The sequence below is a fragment of the Gymnodraco acuticeps genome, unplaced genomic scaffold (assembly GCF_902827175.1).
Source record: "Gymnodraco acuticeps unplaced genomic scaffold, fGymAcu1.1, whole genome shotgun sequence".
In the NCBI taxonomy this organism is placed as follows: domain Eukaryota; kingdom Metazoa; phylum Chordata; class Actinopteri; order Perciformes; family Bathydraconidae; genus Gymnodraco; species Gymnodraco acuticeps.
The window spans coordinates 151171-167776 of NW_022991562.1; the positions used below are offsets into that span (position 1 = coordinate 151171).

At 40.6% G+C, this 16606-nt stretch overlaps 1 protein-coding gene across 13 annotated transcripts in view; it reads left to right on the top strand.

Moving 5' to 3' along the window:
- The first annotated feature begins 372 nt into the window (after window positions 1-372).
- LOC117533545 (NLR family CARD domain-containing protein 3-like) overlaps window positions 373-16606 on the top strand; it is a 53704-nt gene continuing 37470 nt past the window's right edge. For 3 of the 13 annotated variants that reach the window (XR_004567064.1, XR_004567065.1, XM_034197346.1), the window contains exons 1-4: window positions 373-446; window positions 1086-1241; window positions 1476-1580; window positions 3645-3749. Coding sequence is in view for 9 of the 13 variants with exons in the window: in XM_034197346.1 (XP_034053237.1) it covers window positions 1117-1241; window positions 1476-1580; window positions 3645-3749 (335 nt within the window). In the remaining 4 variants the exon portion in view is untranslated. Of the gene's footprint in view, window positions 447-1085; window positions 1242-1475; window positions 1581-3644; window positions 3750-4382; window positions 4619-4812; window positions 6614-7415; window positions 7590-7993; window positions 8165-8553; window positions 8725-9150; window positions 9192-15179; window positions 15457-16606 lie in introns of those variants that run through there. The other 10 variants (XR_004567066.1, XR_004567067.1, XM_034197337.1 and 7 more) reach the window with 9 other exon arrangements.

The following is a 16606-nucleotide window of genomic DNA, read 5'->3' on the forward strand; positions in this document are numbered from 1 at the left end:
TAAATGTTAATGTGGTTGTAACCTCAACATGCAGAGGCACACATTCTGTATTCTGGGAAAATACAGTAATATATGCAATACATGCAGCAGGGTTATTAGTCCAGAAACAAATATATATATAATAGGGAACAATCTTATGCACCGTTAACACTAGAGTACTTAAATATCTACAAACTTTTTAAATGAGGTTTTGAATGCAGGATGTTTACTGGGTGATTTTCACACTGTGGTTTTAATATGTTTATTTCAATAACTTTGTTGAGCTTGTGTTTAGCTTTGTTTCTATCTCACTGAACATATCTGAACTGGTTCAGCTGATAAGGCTGGTTACGAATCAAGAGGAGGAGCAGACCAAGGGGGAGGGAAGTTGAAAGTGAAAGTATAAAGTCAGACTTGTCAGAGCGCCAGACTCCATTTTACAGCTCGAAGAGCAGGAGGAGAACAGGGTGAGTGTTAACACCAAGATCTGCTTTCTAACACATTATTTACTCTGTTTTACTGGATGTCAGAACATCAGCGTCCTAGAGTCCAAAGAGACTTCTACAAGTGTTGTAAACTGGTTTTATTTCCTGTTTTCTGACTCATCAAAGCAACATAACATGCGACAGCCCAGCGCAGTCAAAATGGGGAGCGGCCTGTCTGAAGTCTGACTGATTTGATGTTTGAACCAAGTGTTAAACTTTCCTGTCGGCTCCCAGACCGTAGTGGAGGAAGCAGGGGTGACTCTCTGCAGTCTTCCAGGGCCGAAGCAACACACTTCGGGTTCAATAACCCACTTTTCAAAAAGGCAGACAGGCGAGCTCTTCTTTGGGAGGCCGTGGCATTTATTAAGGTCTTTGTTACAGGTCTAACTTTGAAGACACTCGACAGACCTTTGCTGCTGTTTCGTTCACTTCAAAAACACACACCACTGCTCGCTCGCTCTACCATACACACACACATGCACGCGCCTCTCTCTCTCTCTTAAAGAGACAGCTGCCTGACTCTGCATGACCCTAATATCATAACACAAGTTTATTATTATGATGGTTATGATTGAAACAAGTGTGTTATTATAATGTGTGTGTGTGTGTCTGTGTCTCCAGTTTTAGTGGTGTATCTCTCAGACTGGAGAAGATGAGTGGTTTAAAAGATGAGGAAGAGGACACATCTTCAGTCTCCAGCTGTCTGTCTCTGAAGAGTGACTGGTCTAAAGATATACCTCTAACCTTCAGTAAAGAACCTGGACCCTCAGACACAAAGTAAGAGTTTCTGCTGTAACCTGACCTGAAGAGGATCCAGTTTTTATGTTATCTGATATATTAAACTGTTTTGTAATGATCGCAGTAAAGAAACTTAGTAACAGTACAGTAACAAAGTTTAAACTCTTGATCCCTGGCGTCATCAGCGATAGTAAATAATCTACATACAGACAGAAGTCAAAATGTGCTCTCTGAATGAACTAATGATGTTTAAAACATGTGTTGTTTCCACAGACAGAGAGCAGAGTCTCCAGTCCCCAGCTGTCTGTCTCTGAAGAGTGACCGGTCTAAAGAGGAAAATCCATACTTCAGTAATGAACCTGGACCCTCAGACACAAAGTAAGAGTTTCTGCTGTAACCTGACCTGAAGAGGATCCAGTTCTTATATAATCTAATATGTTAAACTGTTCTTTAATTATATCATGTGTGCAGTATAGTACAGAACAAAGGCAGCAGAGTTCAGCAAGCTAACATTATTTGAGGATATTTCAATATGCATTTATAGCATCATTGTATCAGTGGCATAAAAAGGTTTTAAATGGCAAAGATATTGATAAATACTCACTAGAAACTAAATATATCGTCCAAAACATGATTTACTACTTGGGCATGTTTGTGATATGTATTTTAAAGATGTTTATTAATAATAGTGATAACCTGGTGAGCTGGTTGTGTTTAGCATTAGCAGATATAACAGAGCTTTGTGTGATTACATGTAGAGTCAATGCAAAGACCCAGATCCGTGCCTGGCAACACCAAGAAAGTGAAGATGTGAAATTCACGTCACCAGCGTATTTGTCTCCGCCTCAGTTTACAGTCCACTGAAATCTACTCGTTATGGCTCACATACACACATTACCCCTTTGCTTCCAAGTCTTGGCACATTATACATAAATACAGATATTCATTTAAACACCCTGACGTTTCCCTGGGTAGTCGGTACAGACAGGTACGCTTACAAATCCGGAACAGGTGCTAGTTAAAAATTAAATATAAAAGAAAACAATAGCCAAAAATAATATGTAAATATAAGAAAAAATGACCATAAAAAGCAGGTGTTTAGAGCTCAGATATCACTTGTGTTATCGGTTTCCATCTTCTCTCAAATGTTTCTAGTTGCAGTCGTAGTCTTGCTGTAGTTTCTTCCATAATAAAGACCTTATTTACTCTGTCTCTCCATTGCGTGATGTTGTGGTTTCAACCTCAAAATTGTAATGATTTTCAACAACCTTCCCACAATTCCTCCAACATAGATCAGACGTTTTATTATATTTTGAGGTGATAGATGGGGTGTTAAAATATCGCATCTTCACCTTCCAATCAAACCACGTTGGACTGTTAGTTCATTTATGTCCAGACCTGAAAGTCTCCTCCCAATCATCATCCGTTATTATTACATTTGCTTCCAGTTCCCATTTTTCTTTAACATCCATATTATTGTCATTGGATTAATCCTGTAGTGCTTTATAGGTGTCTTTGAAATTAGCCCTTTTTTTTACTCTTCCTCTGTAAATGTCATTAGCAATTCTTCGACTTTGGTTGGTTCCTTGCATATTTGTACCCACTCAATATGTTTCTGGAGGTAGTGTCTCAGTTGCAAATATTTATAAAAGTCATTATTTGGTAAAGTAAATTCCTGTTTGAGTTGTTCAAATGATTTAAAAATGTGCCCCTTAAAACTTGTGCTTTAAATATTAACCCCTTGTTTGTCCGTTTCTCGAATCCTGCGTCTATATTACCTGGTATACAATCTGGGTTTGTGGCTATTTTTGTAGCTTTGCTTACAGAGCTTGATATATTATATTTATTTTGTATTGTCGACCATATTTTCATTGTTTCTGTAATGCACTCATTTAGAATCTTAAGGTAAAGAGTCCTTCTTCAGATTTTAACATTAGTGTGTATTGTGCAGCTCGTTAAGTCTAGAGTGCTTTGATCACAGCTTGAAATTCGCCTAAACAAAATAAATGTTAAACCTGCCATAAGTCCCAAACCCTACACTCCTGCGACATCATGTGTTGATGAAAATGTAGGAAAACATCTCTTAGGTTGAAAAATAAAAACATTTAAGTATAGAATTTGAAAAAATGTCTGTTGAGGGCGAGGATGTGACAAAAACTTTTCACATGAAACCCTCTCCTTTCACTGATCACTACACAGCTACAGTCACCATTCAGCTTTTCAAATATTCAGCTTTCTCTGCATTTTCAGCAGGAAATGCCTTTTCTAATCTAACCTGTTCTTTAATGATCGCAGTAAATAAACTTAGTAACAGTACAGTAACAAAGTTTAAACTCTTGATCCCTCGGGTCATCAGCGATAGTAAAACATCTACATACAGACAGAAGTCAAAAACTGCTCTCTGAATGAACTAATGATGTTTAAAACATGTGTTGTTTCCAGACAGAGAGCAGAGTCTCCAGTCCCCAGCTGTCTGTCTCTGAAGAGTGACCGGTCTAAAGAGGAAAATCCATACTTCAGTAATGAACCTGGACCCTCAGACACAAAGTAAGAGTTTCTGCTGTAACCTGACCTGAAGAGGATCCAGTTCTTATATAAGCTAATATATTAAACTGTTCTTTAATAATATCATGTGTGCAGTATAGTACAGAACAAAGGCAGCAGAGCCTTAGCAAGCTAACATTATTTGAGGATATTTCAATATGCATTTATAGCATCATTGTATCAGTGGCATAAAAAGGTTTTAAATGGCAAAGATATTGATAAATACTCACTAAAAACTAAATATATCGTCCAAAACATTATTTACTACTTGGGCTTGTTTATGATATGCATTTTAAAGATGTTTATTAATAATAGTGATAACCTGGTGAGCTGGTTGTGTTTAGCATTAGCAGATATAACAGAGCTTTGTGTGATTACATGTAGAGTCAATGCAAAGACCCAGATCCGTGCCTGGCAACACCAAGAAAGTGAAGAGGTGAAATTCATGTCAGCTGTGTTTTGTTTGTTAGTCTATTAATGAACTGACTCGTGCTCCGTGCTAAAGTGTTAGCCAAGTGCGTATTCGTGCAGCGTGACACATTTCATCTTGAGAGAGACGTTGGTGACGCTCTGCCCTTTGGTGAGAATCAGCTCCACTAATGTAAAGTGCTGTAAAGGATGTGTTCATCTCCACAGAGGGAAGAGGAAGAGTGGTGTTCCTGTGGAGGAGCAGCTGTCCAGCTGTGCTCTGTGTCAGGACGTCCTGAAGGATCCAGTCTCTACCAGCTGTGGACACTGGTTCTGCAGACAGTGCATCACCTCATACTGGGAGCAGAGACCTCCATCAGGAGACCCCTCCTGTCCCCAGTGTGGGAAGAGATCCAGAACCAGAGCTGGACTGCAGACAGCCAGTCAGACCAGAACTGTACGAGGTAAGAGGCCGAACTCACGCAGCGTTTTATTCCTCGTCCTGGTTCCTTTGTTTCTGAATAGGTATACTGTTGTAGAGCAGAGACAGCAAGCTGTTTATACAACATTTAAACTCAGTCTGTTGTTTGTTGTTTTATTGTTATAATTAGATTCTCAGAGCATTTTCCTCATTCTCTCTCGTTTCCTTCTCTTCCAGCAGATAGTGGTCTGCAGGAGGTTCTAGATGAACATAGGCTCAGTCTGAGGAGGAGATGTGAACGTGTGACTGAAGGAACTGGTCAAAGTGAAACCCTCCTCAACAGCATCTTCACTGAGCTCTACATCACACAAGGCCAGAGTGAAGAGGTTAATACCCAACATGAGGTGAGGCAGCTGGAGGCAGCTTCCAAGAAGAAGCCCCTCCATGACACTCCAATCAAGTGCCAGGACATCTTTAAAGCCTTACCGGACCAACAGACTCCCATCAGAGCGGTCCTGACCAACGGAGTCGCTGGAGTTGGAAAAAGCTTCTCAGTGCAGAAGTTCACTCTGGACTGGGCCGAGGGTTTGGGAAACCAAGATGTCAGTCTGGTGATCCCGCTCTCCTTCAGGGAGCTGAACCTGATCAAAGGTGAGCAGTACAGTCTTCTCAGGCTGCTCCATGTTTTCCATCCAACCTTACAGAAGGTCACAGCAGAGCAGCTGGCTGTCTGCAAAGTGCTGCTCATCTTTGACGGCCTGGATGAAAGCAGACTTTCTCTGGACTTCAGAAACAATGAGGTTGTGTCTGATGTCTCACAGCAGTCCTCAGTCAACGTGCTGCTGACAAACCTCATCAGGGGGAAGCTGCTTCCCTCGGCTCTCGTCTGGATAACTTCCAGACCTGCAGCGGCCAATCAGATCCCTCCTGAGTGTGTGGACAGGGTGACAGAAGTACGAGGCTTCACTGACGCCCAGAAGGAGGAGTACTTCAGGAGGAGATCGAGTGATGAAGACCTGTCCAGCAGAATCATCTCTCACATCAAGAGCTCCAGGAGCCTCCACATCATGTGTCTGATCCCAGTCTTCTGCTGGATCACTGCTGCAGTTCTGGACCACATGTTGACTACAGACCAGAGAGGAGAGCTGCCCCAGACCCTCACTGACATGTACTCACACTTCCTGCTGGTCCAGACCAAGAGGAAGAAGCAGAAGTATGAAGAGGGACGTGAGACGAGTCCACAGCAGCTGACGGAGGCTGACAGGGAGCTTCTTCTGAAGCTGGGGAGGCTGGCGTTTGAACATCTGGAGAAAGGACACATCATGTTCTACCAAGAAGACCTGCAGCGCTGTGGCCTTGGTGTCACCGAGGCCTTGGTGCACTCAGGAGTTTGTACAGAGATCTTCAAAAGAGAGAGTGTGATCTTCCAGAAAACAGTCTACTGCTTTGTTCATCTGAGCATTCAGGAGTTTCTGGCTGCAGTCTACTTGTTGCACTGTTACACCAACAGAGACAGAGAGGTACTGAAGGACTTCCTGCAGGGAGACTTTAACAACAGCAGAGATCAGGATTACTCATCCCTGGATGTCTTCTTGAAGGGAGCCATGCAGAAATCCCTCCAAAGTGAAAATGGCCACCTGGACCTGTTTGTCCGCTTTCTCTACGGCCTCTCTCTGGAGTCCAACCAGAGACTGTTAGGAGGCCTGCTGGGTCGCACAGACAACAGACCAGAAACCATCCAGAGAGCCATCAGCAACCTGAAGGAGATGAGCAGTGATTCCTCTCCTGACAGGATGATCAACATCTTCCACTGTCTGACAGAGATGAAGGACCTCTCAGTACATCAGGAGATCACAGAGTTCCTGAAGTCAGAGAACAGATCAAAGAAGGAACTCTCTGTGATCCACTGCTCTGCTCTGGCCTACATGCTGCAGATGTCAGAGGAGGTTCTGGATGAGTTGGACCTGAATCAGTACAACACATCACCTGAGGGACAACGGAGACTGATTCCAGCTGTGAGGAACTGCAGGAAGTTCAAGTAAGTCCAGATGTGATTAACTTTATAAACTAATGTGGAGCAGGAGTTTAATTATTCAAATAAACACGATAACATTTCTGCTGTTTAAATACTGAGAGAGCAAAATAAAACCAACACTGTTCTTCTATTTATTTATAATGATAGTTAAACTGAAGCGTTCCTCTCTTCATATTGAGTGAAGGAGGCGACATGTCGAACACATGAAGGACTTGAGAGGTTTCTCAGCATGTGATCACACCACACAGCAGGACTTACAGTTATCACAGAAACATGTTATTATTACTTTCTAGTAGTTTCTTTATCATTAAACAGACACACGTTTTGATCACAATATGTTAGTTTAAAATCAGATCTATATCATTTCCCACCAACAACAGAGTTATGTCTTAATGAAGATATACTGGGAACATCTGATGGTATCAAGTTGAACACATTGAATCTTTATTGGTTTGTTAATTGTGTTTGTGTGCGCAGTAAATGTTCAGATGCTCAGAGAAGCCAAAACATCCTTCATCCATCATTCACATCCAAATATTAACTAACATTTAAATATGTTCATCTCTAATATCGTCAAGTGATTCATTTCATTTCTGTTTCTTTAGGTAACAGTCAGTGACAGCAGGAGCACAGACATGTGATCAGATCACACTGACAACTCATTACACTCTATTATAATATATTATATTAAATGGACTAACAGCAAAGGTCTATCAGAACATGCCAAATATTTTTTCATCGAATGCTTGATGTTAATATATTGTTTCCTCCTTTAACACATGTTTTAATATATGTTTTATTATAGACTTACTCTCTGTGGACTCTCAGAGACTGACTGTGAAGTCGTGGTCTCTGCTCTGAAGTCTGACCCCTCCCATCTGAGAGATCTGGACCTGAGTCTCAACCCTCTGATGGATTCAGAAGTGGAGCGTCTGAGTTCTGGACTAAAGAGTCCAAACTGCAGACTGGAGGCTCTCAGGTCAGTTCACCGACTGCAGTTCATATTGATCTGTTTGTGTTTATGATTTTCTGAATTTGAACAAATACAATGTTATTGTTATTTGTTCCGTTTCTGCTAATGACTGAATATTGATCAGAGTAACAGAGAGAAGGTGAATGTGTGAGGGAGAGAGTTTGAGCTTCCACAGACTCACCCTGTGCTCCAGGAGTCAGTGGAGATGCTGTCAGTACTGAGGAGCTGTGAGGGAGAGGAAGGAGTTGTTCAACATCTGATCAAAGTTAGAGTTCCAGATTATCAGTGGATTGTTTCTGCATCATCTCTGACATTAAAACCCTGTTTGACTCTGAACAGATTATTAAACCTGGAGTTATTTCAAACAGGAACTTTGTTTTCTAAAGTGACATCATGTTTTCTTTATTCAGTCTGTGGGGCTGCAGTTTGTCAGAGATCAGATGTTCTGCTCTGATCTCAGCTCTGAAGTCCAACATCCATCTGAGACATCTGGAGCTGAGTCTCAACGCTCTGCAGGATTCAGGAGAGGAGCTGCTGAGAGACCTTCTGGAGAGTCCAGACTGCAGACTGGAGACTCTCAGGTCAGTTCACTGACTCTCTGTTACTGCTGGAGATCTCACATGTTCACTTTGTAACTGAACCTCATTTATATTCATTAATAACTAACATCCATAGAGTTATAAATGTCCTTTTATTCATATTTAATTTTTAAGAGTAAGAACTGCAGACATACATGTTGACTGTCTCTTAAAGTAACTTTAATAGATGTTAGTTGTAAAAAGTAAATCTGTTTTTAATATTTAGTAAACGATAACGTCTGAATGAAGGTCATCTGAAGTAATTTTAGTTTTACATGATAAAGTTCACTTTCTGAAGTAGACAGATGTTTCTGTTCATTCATTTAAATGTTGAGAAACATCTGATTGGATTATAAACAGATACTTATCCTCATCATGTTTTCTTTATTCAGACTGAGGTACTGCAGTTTGTCAGAGATCAGCTGTTCTGCTCTGATCTCAGCTCTGAAGTCCAACCTCCATCTGAGAGAGCTGGACCTGAGAGAGAGCGATCTGCTGGATTCAGGAGTGGAGCTGCTGAGAGATCTTCTGGAGAGTCCAGACTGCAGACTGGAGACCCTCAGGTCAGTACGGGGTCTCTGCTGGTTCAGCAGTATTGTATGAAACTCAGGGAGGTGTTTCTCTCACTGGGGAAACAGATCAGTGATGTTACCCACTGACTGCAGGCTCTCTCATTCTTCCATCAACTAGAGAAGGCCAGCTGGAAATGCAAAGCCACATTTAGTAAGTCATCAACTTTCCACCAGACATATGGGGTTTGACAGAAGAGTGGAAAAGGTAGTCTGTGTTTGATGGGATGTTTTTAGTTCCTTGACTAATGGCTGTTACTTCCTGTCATGCAGCTGAGAGCTGTGGCAGTCAGTCGTAGTGTTTGCAGAGAAGATATGATGGGACGTAAAGCATGAGATCAGGACTCTGAAGCTGACTCAAAGAACAAACACTTATTTTAAACTGGATCCATAACTGTTGGATTGTGTTCATCCCTACAGGATCAATGATGAGACGATCAGAGCCAAGATCCAGAAGACCTGTGAGTACTGAATATCCTCCATTCATCCAGATATGAAACTCTTTGATGGAGCATGTCCTCAGAGGAAAACAACACTCTGGTTTCTCTCTTCATCATTTTGACTGTTTCTCTTCACAAGAACTGTCTATCAACACAGTGACGCGTTCACTGACACTCTGTAAAATGTAAATAAACTCTGAAGAATAAAACACATGAAAACAACATTATAACCAGTCTGTTACAGTATTACCGTCAAAATATACTTGAGTAGAAGTAGAAGTACTCAGATCTTGTACTTGAGTAAAAGTAGAAGTACTCAGATATTGTACTTGAGTAAAAGTAGAAGTACTCAGATCTTGTACTTGAGTAAAAGTAGAAGTACTCAGATCTTGTACTTGAGTAAAAGCAGAATACTCTGTTACAGTAAAAGTCCTGCATTCAAAATGTTCCTCAAGTGAAAGTAGAAAAGTATTCTCATCAAAATATAGTGAAAGTAGCAACAGTAAAAGTAGTCATCGTGCAGATTGGTCCATTTCAGAATAATATATATGATATGTTTTATAATGATTGATCATGAAAGTGTTCTCAAAGCTGGTAAAGGTGCAGCTAGTTTGAATGACTTTGTATACTGCAGGGTAGCTGGTGGATTTACTCCAGGTGGAACTAAAGTCTGATTTAACACTTGATTATATTTACCATCACTCATCCAGATCTGTGAAGTAACTAAAGGTATTAAATACATGTAGTGGAGTAAAAGTACACCATGTACTTCTGAATTGTAGTGGATTAGAAATACACAGTAGCATCAAATGGAAATACTCAGGAAAGGTACAAGTACCTCAACATTGTACTTAAGTTCAGTACTTGTGTAATTCCCTCGAAGCACAGGCAGACACAAGTGGCTTTCTCATAACGGGTTTATTCCTCCGAATCCACCGTGAAAACTACACAAACAAACAGTATAAATGACAAACATAGTTTCGTGTTAGACACACAATAACATGCACAGCATGTGAGATAATAAACATAAAAGTAATACAAACACAACAACATACCTCGTTGGGCTGCATGCTCTGTAAACAGAGGGAAGTATTCTTCAGTTCTCTTCACAACTTATATGTATAAGAATACAAAACTAACGGAGCTTTAAGTATCCGTGCATCTTACTCTGAGGGTGCTTCTCATGTTCTCGCTCTCTAACTCACGCGAGAACAGCATAACGAGACGTGAGCTTGGACTTCAAAATAAAAGACGAAATATTGCACGCATGAAACATTACAACAATAATTATTATTACACTTAGAAAATACACATTACAGTTAAATTATGAACATGTCAAGGCTGCACTTACACTCCCACCAAATCACACATTACTCGTGAGATTTCACACAAAAGATTATTGTACAAAGTAAACGCTTTACCCTTTGAAATAGACATTACCTGTAGATAACAACTTAACATGGAATCTCAGGCAACACATTAAACACCTTATTCTGCCTCAAGCAGAGTAACAACCTTGTGTACAGGTCTTTCAAGGAACACAGTCCTAATTGTGGGTTTCCCCTTTTTGTCAAATGTGCTTTGGCTAACCAGTAATTTAAGTTTTCTGACCCTACTCTCTGACCCTGGAAAGACTTCTTTAGTCTTCTTTCAAGACAATTTAGGCGGTGTACTGCGCACGTCTTGTTGTCAGGTAACTTTGGTCTTTCGCCTTTGAATGGTTGTACATTCATTGGTTCTTTGTTTCACACCTTGGTGTTCTTTGGCATGTCGTTTCAGTCTTGCAACTGCTCTTGACCAATCAGAGCATTTCTGTAAGCGATCCAATAATGACCCGTCTTCCTTGCGAAGTTCAGGATCATCCTCATTGATTTCTCCCACCTTGCATTCTCTTACAGGTAGGTCCTTTTGCCAAAGAAACGTTGGTCCTGTGAACCAGTTTTAAGTCTTCAGTCGCTCTGCAGTTAAACCTCGAGAGGCATGATCTGCTGGATTGTCTTTAACTTTGGTTCGGCTCACATAGTGTACTTCAGTTTTGAGACTGAGAGAAGGTTCTACACCTGGTGTCACTTGTCTTACTACTATGCGATGGCTAACGCCAATGGCGTCTCCGTAATCTAGACAGGGATTCATGTCTCCAACAATACTCCATCCAAGGTCTGTACGTTGTGCGTAAGGTTGATTTTCTTTGCCAGACACAACTTCTCTTGGAAGTAAAGCTTGTGAGCAGTTGTACCCTATGAGCAGACCCACTTCACAGTCTTGCAGAGGTGCAATCTCTCCTTGGAGGTGCTCGAGATGAGACCAAGCTTTTGCAGTTTCATCTGTTGGTATGTGAGTTCTGTTGGCTGGAATGAAGTCACGTGTATAGACTGGTGGTAAGGGAATCTTTTTACCGGAGTAAAAGCCTCTGACTTGTAAGTTGTTCACTCTTTGAGCGCTTTCTACTGTGGTTCTTGAGGTCATAGTAGATAGCTTGAGCTGAGCTAAAGCCTCAGCTACTTCACTTAGCACAAATGTTGTGTCACTTTGAGAATCCAACAGAGCGTATACAAGGATTTCTTCTGCTGGTTGACATGTGGATGAAAGCCAGACTGGAATTATAGCAGCTGTTTGTGTATTACCTTCACCAAGTATTACTCTGTTGGTTGAGGTCTTTCTTTGTATCTTTCTCGATTTGTACGCTCTTCATGCAGACAGGTAGGATGTTGCTTCTTGCATACTTCACATACACTCCTACTGGTAGCTCCTTGACTGATGGCTAGTCTCGAGACATCCAAAGCATAGCTTCTGAGCTTGAATGTACTTGATTCTGTCTGGGACAGCTTGCTCCATGAACTTCCTGCAATTGTGCAATGAATGCCAATTCTTCTTACAGAGAATACTTAGTAGTTAATAGTTAAGACCGTGTTTTCGTCTGAACTTGTGGTCAGTGTCTTTGCTGCAAAGCTTTGTTGTCTTTGAGATTTGGTGTTTTCAGCTTCACCTTGCTTCAGTGATTGCAATGATGTGACAGGGTTACAGGCAATCTTTGCTTCTCTTGTCAAAAACTTTACAAATTGGCTGAAGGAGGGAAATTGTTTACTGTCTTTTTGGACTTCAGTAACCTTCCGATTCCAGCTTGCAGTTAGCCAATCTGTTTTCATTACAGTCATTCAAGATTTCTAATGCCTTGATATGGACCATGGCAGCCTCGCAACTACGAAGAAAGTCTGCAAAAATCTCTGAGCTCAAAGCGGTCCTTAGATCCTATCTTGGGCCACGATTGAAGCTTGTCTCTATAGGCTTTTGCAATTGTAAATGGATTCCCATATCTCTCCTCCAAAATCTCCCATGCTGCAACATAGGCAGATTTGGTTCCGAGCAGGAAATAACCATCAAGTGCTTTCTTAGCTTGTCCACTAACATATCTCCTTAAGTAGTATATATTTTCTTTGTCTTGGATGATCTTCTAGTCAATCAGTATTTCAAATGAAAGTTTCCAGTCATTGTATTTCAATGCATCCCCACTGAATACTGAAGGTTCAGGAACTGGAATTCTGTTGGCAGTGAAGGCACCAGCTAGCACCTTAACAAGCTCTGCTGTACTTTCACTTGAGGAAGTAGTGACAACCTGTCGTTGAGGACTTGTGGGAGCAGGCACTGGGTTACTTACCAGATCCCTCTCTAGCACGTCTTTCCATTCTTCTTTAATGGACTCTTCTTGGTCATACACTTGCATTCTTGCTCGTGCTGCATTTAAATCTTTTACTGCTTCCAAATGCTGTATTTTTTCTCCGTTTGTCATCCAGAGTCTGTTGTAGAGCTACATGCTCTTCTTCTAGACGAGCTTTAATTTTAGCTTCCTCTTCCTCGCTTTCTGAACGATGTCTTAACTCTTCTGATTCTCTTTCTACACGACGTCTTAACTCTTCTGCTTCTCTTTCTAAACAACGCCTCATGGCTGCAGTCTCTTGATCAGCTATCTTTCTTTTAGCTTCTGCTTCCAGGCGCTGAATCTCCAAATGTTCTCTTTCTTGTTCTTGTAACACTTTCAGAACAGCTTGGCTTGCAGCAGCCTCAGCAGCAGCTTCTTGTCGCTTCACAGAAGACTGGTTCGATTGCTTGGAGTTGCTTTTCGAAGAAGAAGTGTAGGTGCTTGAGTTAAAGAGAGAACCTGCTTCAGGCCAATCTTTATTTTCTCCTTCTGGAACCTTTCCATCCAGGAGACTTGAGGCTCTGATGATGACACACTTAGAAATCTCTGCACACAGATCCACTCTTCGACGCGTGTCCTGGTCTGGAGTTGAGATTGTACGCAGATCCTCATAAACATGTTGGACATCTTCTGAGAAACTTGTGACATCATGAATTATGTCATTAAGCAAATCTTCAGACAAAGACTCTGTTGTTTGAGATAATGGCCGCTTAGCTGTTTTCACTTGTGTTCTCCATTTCTCATAATTGTAGTTGAACTTTTGTAGGAGCGTTTTCATTTGTTCTTCTTGCATTTCTCTACCCTTTTCTGTAGGAGTTTTAGTTCTTTGACCTCTTCTTAGCTGCTGTGCTTCAGTGTTATCCACAGCTTCGTCTTGGGACTCTGCACTTTCCTTAACCTGAATTGTAGGCTCACTAGACTTAGACATTAGTAATCACTACTTTAAAGTGACTCACTTTTATAAACAGCAAAATGCATTTAAACCTTTTAATGAACTTTCAACACTTACTCAAATGTAAGTGTGACTTAAATGTACCCGATAAGACTTCAATAGAGGTAGAAATGCACTTAAAATAGAAAATGTGCAAAAAACAGCTTAATTGAACTTTACACCTTTCAAAAATATACTCAAAAATAAGACTTCAGAACTTCAATGAAATAACTTTCACTTATTATTCCCAAAAACACACTTTGAATTAGAAATTGGAAATAAAAACACGTATGTTCCCTTTAACTTTACGCCTTAATTAACAAGCCTTAATAAAATGACATGAGCAAATAAGTCAAAACGCTAACCACACACGCTATTATAGTTGGCACTCACGGTAATAATGGTTTAGCAAACCTTTACAGAAGCCCTTTACTCGGATCACTATTAATTTCTTAGTGTCCAAGTTCTTTATGGCTCTGTCTTGAAGCGTTGCTCTTTTAAGAACTGCGCGCGTCGTCCACTTCTGTGTGTGCATGCGTAGTTTCTCCTCCTCCGGCGGCCATTTGAAGACAGCCTCGTGCTCAGTCCGTGATCCTCTGAAGTTGCCGCTTCGTCAATTAAGACACACTCGCGTCGATGGACAGTCGAGTTTTCACTGTAATTCCCTCGAAGCACAGGCAGACACAAGTGGCTTTCTCATAACGGGTTTATTCCTCCGAATCCACCGTGAAAACTACACAAACAAACAGTATAAATGACAAACATAGTTTCGTGTTAGACACACAATAACATGCACAGCATGTGAGATAATAAACATAAAAGTAATACAAACACAACAACATACCTCGTTGGGCTGCATGCTCTGTAAACAGAGGGAAGTATTCTTCAGTTCTCTTCACAACTTATATGTATAAGAATACACAACTAATGGAGCTGTAAGTATCCGTGCATCTTACTCTGAGGGTGCTTCTCATGTTCTCGCTCTCTAACTCACGCGAGAACAGCATAACGAGACGTGAGCTTGGACTTCAAAATAAAAGACGAAATATTGCACGCATGAAACATTACAACAATAATTATTATTACACTTAGAAAATACACATTACAGTTAAATTATGAACATGTCAAGGCTGCACTTACAACTTGAGTAAATGTACTTAGTTCCTCTCCTGATCTGTAAAGCTCTCCCAACATATGCAGGTTAGCATCCGGCAGCTTCTATGTGCTGGGGACCCGTACTGTACATGTCTATCATCACACTTTGGGCTCCTCAACATGTGTGGGTTCCCAGCAGGACTCTCTGAGCAGCAGACACATTCTTTCTGTGACTTTGATCCAGATATTTGGAGCATAATAACTGAAGCTGTTTCTCCATGTTCAGGAACTCCCATCCCCCGAGTCCTGCGGCAGGAAGCGCTCCTTCTCTCCAAGAACTCCTGGACCCTGCAAGCTGGTTCAGAACCAGAGTCCCAGTGAGGAGTCCAGCCAGTCGACCTCTCAGAGTTCAACTACAACATTATTAAAGATCATGTTTAAAGTTAAAAAAGGATGCGTTCAGACTGAATCCAGAAGTTTCTCAAACTACAGTCAAAGCTTACAAAAAAAAAAAAACTATAATAAGAATTACTCTGAATACTTTCTTTGGACATTTTTTGAAACAAATATTTTAAATGTTTCTGACTTTCTATCCGAGTGCTTTTCTCATGAATTAACGACTTAAATCTTCTTTCTTTTCTTGTGTATTTCATAATCCTACAGGATATCAGACTTTTTTTTCATGTAACTTTAAGACTAAATATTATTTTCTCAGCTCTGTAATAAAAAAACACATTTTAAAAATAAATATCCCATTTGTTGTACTTATATCCTGCTTGATGAGTCAACAGTACAGCAGCCAGGCGGTAACGGTCAGCTGGCATGTGTATCTGTTCATTGGCTCATATGTGTAGCATGTTTAATGGCAGTGTTTTGAAAATGGCTGCCAGGTGAATATGTCAGATCTCTGTGTGTTACTCAGAGAGCCGTGTGCAGTGTTTTAGAAAGTACAGAGTTGAATTGCACATTGTGTGCAGAGCTGAAAATGTGTTTAGAGTTTTGTTTGATTTAATCCAGCCAGTGTTGCCACAGCAAAGCAGAAGGGCTCAGTGCTTTTTTTTTTTATCTTTAATACTTTTTTGTATTCTTGCTTTAGGTAACATTAAGCTGTCTTTGGCTCTTTTCTCCTGTAACAATGTACATGTATCCTCTGTGGGACTAATAAAGGTATTCTGATTCTGATAACACCTGCAGGAGCTTTCAGGACATCCCATTCCAAACTCTTATGCATTAATTTGAACTTGGTCCCCCTTTGCAGCTATAACAGCTTCCACTCTTCTGGGAAGGCTTTCTACAGATCTTGGAGTGTGTCTGTGGGAAGCCTTTTCATCCAGAAGAGCATTAGTGAGGTCAGACACTGATGTTGGACGAGAGGCTGGCTCTCCGATCCTTTCAACATATTTTAAACATGCAGTATACAAAGTCCAAATTTAGCATTTTGTTGCTAAATGACCAGGAATTGTTACGCTGTTTGATTAAAAGAACAGAACAAATAGATAAGAAAGTGTGAAATAAGGAGAGGTTTTGTAAAATGGAGAAGTCAGAGTTAAAAGGACAAAGAACGTATACAACAGGGTGTGGCGCATAAGAAAGAGAGAATAATTATAAATTAAGGTTTGGCTCCATGCTGGACATATTGTATATTATTTTAGTCAGAACTAGAACCAGTTCAAATTTAGAACTATTACATTTAACACATATTTGTATATTTAA